General features: G+C 36.6%; 1 protein-coding gene across 1 annotated transcript in view; it reads right to left on the bottom strand.

Moving 5' to 3' along the window:
• LOC138005311 (mitochondrial proton/calcium exchanger protein-like) overlaps positions 1–5,000 on the bottom strand; it is a 14,891-nt gene that overhangs the window by 9,843 nt on the left and 48 nt on the right. Inside the window, exons 1-4 of the mRNA XM_068851561.1 lie at positions 4,909–5,000; positions 4,705–4,738; positions 647–1,367; positions 1–25 (exon numbers count right to left, since the gene is read on the bottom strand). The exon at positions 1–25 is cut by the window's left edge and continues 119 nt beyond it; the exon at positions 4,909–5,000 is cut by the window's right edge and continues 48 nt beyond it. Of these exons, the coding sequence (XP_068707662.1) occupies positions 1–25; positions 647–1,367; positions 4,705–4,738; positions 4,909–4,939 (811 nt within the window). The 5' untranslated portion in view covers positions 4,940–5,000. The remainder of the gene's footprint in view (positions 26–646; positions 1,368–4,704; positions 4,739–4,908) is intronic.

Here is a 5,000-nt window from a genome sequence, read left to right as displayed (position 1 = left end):
AAATGTCAGAAACTGTGCGAAGAAACTGAAAACAATGAAAAGATTTCGTTAAGGATCACTGAAATGTTGTGAACTCTTTTTCACACTGCAAATCTGTCTGCTAATTTTCTTCGGGATAATTTTTATGTTGATTTAAATGGCCGCACAGGCAAGACCTTTAAATCTAGCCTCAAGTCCTTATCCCCTTGGGGCAAATGCATAAAGTTTTATTTCCCAATTCCTTTTGCATCCCTTTCCCTTCCTATTTTTAATTGTTATTTATCAATTTATGTCTGTTGCATAATTCAATCTTCCTTCCGATCCTTGAGGAATTGATAAGGGTCTACCAAAGACCTTACAAAGATCCTCAAATAGGTTCTTTTAAAGATCCTAAAACAGAACCTTCAAGATCCTCATACATTGAATGAGCATCCCACAAGGATCAAAAAAGGATCTCAGCAAGATCATTGCTGTTACCCTTCCTATACATATTACCTATTATTCTACATGTATGCAAATTCAATGTAAAACTACTTTCCATTTAAGGGTATCATTAAAAATTTAATTCTTCTTGTCTTTCTCAGTTCTATTCATGCTTACACCTCATGACCCTTTCAATGAAACATTGGCTAAGTTCTGCACTTATCTTGTACAATGTACAACTTACCTGCCGTCTTTCCCGTCTTGACAACATTTTGCCATTCATAACTCGCCACAACATACGAGCAGCAATTTTGATTTCAAAATACAGAAGTCTAAATCCAGTGTAATAATGAGCGATTTCATGCTTAATTCTTTGCCATAGGGTTTTCTTTGTTGTCGGAGCAACAGTAACCAAAGGTTCCACCTCTTCTGGACTGCACTCCATTTGAAATGCTTTTTCCTTTAGCTTTTCTTTTTTCTTTTTCATAGCCTCAACAGCCTCTTCTACTTTTGATTTTTCTTCTTCATCTTGCCAAAGTTTAACATTCTTTGAAGTTTTTTGGGTTGTTGGCTCAAAAGAACTTGCACTGGTAATTATTGTCCGTTTTTGATTATGGTACAAGGACAAAATTGGACATCCCACTTTAAGAAATGCTGGATGAAACAGAATGTTCTTCAAGTGGGGTTTTTGTAAAGGAACTCCTGATTTGAGTCCTTTTGTTTTCGAATATACTATTAGGTCAGTACCACCTGACAAACAGTAATAACCCTGCTTTGTCCTACACAAAACCTTGCAAGCTTCATTGAACTGCATATCTGCTCCAATAAACTGGGGTGTGCTTATGACTTGTTTATTGCACCCAATTACAGAGGCATTAAAGCATTGTTCATGGTAAAGATCTTGTCTAATTTCCCTGCAATCACGTCTTGTGCCAGCAGGATAACTTGAAAACAAGCATCCACATCTACAAAATGAAGATGTACATGTACATGTAATAATGAGTACCAGTTGAGCATTTCAGATCACTATAATTACATGTATATTAGAAACTCTCTGGACCACAAAGTATCGTATTGCAAGCATTCACTCTTCAGAAAATTTCAGTCCTAGAACTAATGCAGGACTCATTCCAATACAAGTGCCTTGAGAGAATTATGGGTATCTACTGGCAGTATACAAATGTATGATGTCCATCGATGACTTGAACAAGCTATGCAGGGAAGGATAAGTACAGTATAGCAGTGAAGAGAAGATGCTGGAAGTGGCTTGGACATGTGCATGACTGATGCAAATGCAGACAAGACATCATTGTGTCACAGCACTGTCATGGACCCCTGACAGAAGGTGAAATGTTGGAAGGCCTGGAACAACTTGGTGTGGGACAGTAGAAAAGGAGAGAGCAGAGAAAGGATGAGGTTGCTAAAACAAGTGAGAGCTTGTGTAAGAGATACATGTAGGGCAAGTGGTGGACAAAACACTGACCCCCAGTCCATGGACTACCCAAATGGACTACTCTAAAAATACTATTTCGAATGAGTACTGTTGATCTATGTAAGCAGCATCTCAAATAGTGCTTACTTGAGCCTCAACACCCATTTTAAACAGCATTGTTCAACAGTATTCAAGTCTAAGCACCCATTTTAAAAAGGTTACCTTTCGATTATTGTTGTGATGGCTGATTACTTCAAGTACTACATACTGTAAGTGAAGTGAAACCATGGCCATATGGAAGAAAATTATCAAGGTACATGTACAGTGTATGTGCAATGTAAGTACATGTATTTCAGTTCTTTCAATAGCACTTATTCGAAATGGTATTTTTAAGATTTAGTCCATTTTAGGATAGTCCATTTGGGTAGTCCATGGACTAGGCGTCAGTGTTTTGTCCACCACCTGTAGGGCAGGTTGGTGGAGAAGTGAGGGAACCTTATGCACGACAGGGAACGAAGAGATGAGCTGAGCTGCTAACGTAGACAGGACAATATTATTGTCCCATGAACCTTGTTTATTTAAAGTGCTACATGTACATGTACACTGTACCATGATTTTAAAATCCCTTCCTTTTATTCTTCAGATTTGGAAAGTGGGTTTGCTTAACACCTGACTGCTAAAATTCTGAGCTTGGATCTTTATCCAAAGGCTGATTACTTTGAGTGCAAGTTTAGCATTGCACTGTCCACCGTTACTCATGTTCAAAACTGATTGGACATCAGAGGGTTGAAACTGGGGAAAAGTGGCGTCATTTACTCACTAACCGTATGAAAGCCTTAATTTCCAGTGCTGCATATTAATAGTATTAATGCAGCCGCATACACATGCATTGCACTCTTAAACTAGTGAGTCTTTGACATCATTTTCTCCTTGATCCTGCTCTCTCCAAGATTTAAGGTTAGTAACGGAAGATCATTAACCCATTGACTCCCAGGGGTTCCCCATTGAGTAAAATCGTGAAGTATGGCCGGTTTTAACCGGTTTGGACGTCAAAAGGTTAAGTTAATATACCGTAGTTTTGAAATACAAAGAAAAAGAATTGATTTTTTGGTCATCATAGCACTTCAATGGTTTTGCTCCAACGAGTCTCCTTTTGCCAAAATGTACAACATCCAAACTAGTAATCAGTAGGTTGCAGTTTCAATTCCCGCAAAGGAGCACTCATTTTTTTTCCCCTAGCAATTGGTATTATCAATATTATTGGTTATTATTATTATTATGCCAAAATTTAATGACAAACTGCCTTCTGTAAAACGTGCCTTTTTGCATGATGCCAAACTGGAAATGCCCCAGCTGAAAATGCATTTGCTGCCCTGATTCTGATTGGCTGCAGAGGTGTCAAACAACTTCACTCAGGCCAATGAGATCCTGAGGATACCATTTCAATGCCAGAGTTGGTGCAAATTTTTGTGGATGAGGTTTTTGCTCTTTTTTTTTCCCAATTTTTGCTCTTGTTCAGCTGATCATATTGTAGCAACAACTTTCCATACATGTACCATAACTTATGCTACATCTCTATTAAAAAACTTTTCTTATCAAATGAATTTCGACAATTATTTGCCTTGATTGTATTGTGTATTGATAATAATGTCTGCTTGGGTGCAAATAATGCTAGGAGGGACACAAATAAACTACATGTATTTCATGCCCTCCAAAGTTATGAGATTGTCCTATTAATTTTATTTAATGGAATTAACATTTCACAATCTCCTTCCTCATAATAATGGGGAGAATGCACTGTTCAAACAATTTCAGTCCTAGTAATGTCCCAAACTATTGCTATTACGGTATGCTGTTATTACTGTCACAAAAACCTAGTTTTAGAGCACCCAAACTACAGAAGGTCACAGGTCTGACTCCTTCCTGATTTTTTGTCAAGCATACCGAATAAACATTGATAAAAAGATACATTAATTTTCTTGATATTGGTTTCTGACACAAGTGTCCACAACCATTTTGAAATTTGAATAAAATCTACATGTACATGTAAGTAGAGATTTTATACAAATCATTAAGATTTCAAATCAATGAAATAACTATAGGAATGTTATAAAAAAAGCCAATGTGGTTAGCCAAAACTGAATATATAGCGCACAAAAACTATGAAACTTTATAGGGAATGGTCAATAGACCTTTGCATGGTTTCTGATGCCATGTTGGTTGGGGGAAAACACAGCTTAAATTACAGTAATCTATGAGAATGTATGCTTTTGCAATGATCACAGATGTGCTGAAAACAGGAAGATTAGTTTTTGTAAGGTCTATAAGCCTTAATGTCTCTGGTAAGCTTCACCTTACAACAACGATATTAACTTAATCAAGTCTTAATAGACAAGTTCATGTCCTTGAGTGTATCATGGGTAGTCAGGGCAAGATGGAGAGAAATTCAAAGGTTTGACTGGAAGTTCAAAATGACGAAAAGTATTCATGGTATGCAATTTTGGGTTTTTTTATTTTCTAGAACAGAAGTTATGTGCTCAAAGGTGCAGCAGAATAAAGTTGGAGTTTCTGCCATACATTTCCTGTAATTCCAAAGGTACAAAATTACAGAAAATGTATGGAAACAGAAAAACAACACTTAGGAATTCTAAAGAATAGATACCAAATCCAGTTAACCTCAGTTGTGAACTTGAACTTATTTGTTTGGTTTATGAAGGCAAAAGTCTACAAAAATAGAGTCATGGCCAGTTTATTTTACTTTGAATTTCCATACAAACCTTTGACTTTCTGGCCATGTTGCCCTGATTACCCATGATGCACTGAAGAGCTCGTCTATATATGGGTAGGTATGGTGATGTCTTTCAACTTACCTAAAACGGGACAAACTGACAGGCCACAACCATCCTATTAAAGTACAAAAAGTGAAAAATTCAAAAGAAAAAATATTAAAAACAAATACTTTTAATAAAATAAAGTTCAACTCTCTGAGATAGATGAATTGCATAAGCTATTAAAGTTCATATCACGCTCTGTATCGCAATTTAAGAAGTAAGATTGAACTTGAAAGCACTTACTCTTGCATGCAGGATGCCGTAACAAAATCATCTTCAGGGTCCACGAAAGTCTGAATTCGGTCAAATAATTATTTTTTGCAAAACATTAAAAC

This window comes from Montipora foliosa, chromosome 6, assembly GCF_036669935.1.
Source record: "Montipora foliosa isolate CH-2021 chromosome 6, ASM3666993v2, whole genome shotgun sequence".
In the NCBI taxonomy this organism is placed as follows: Eukaryota; Metazoa; Cnidaria; class Anthozoa; order Scleractinia; family Acroporidae; genus Montipora; species Montipora foliosa.
This window is presented reverse-complemented; position numbering and strand designations above follow the sequence as displayed.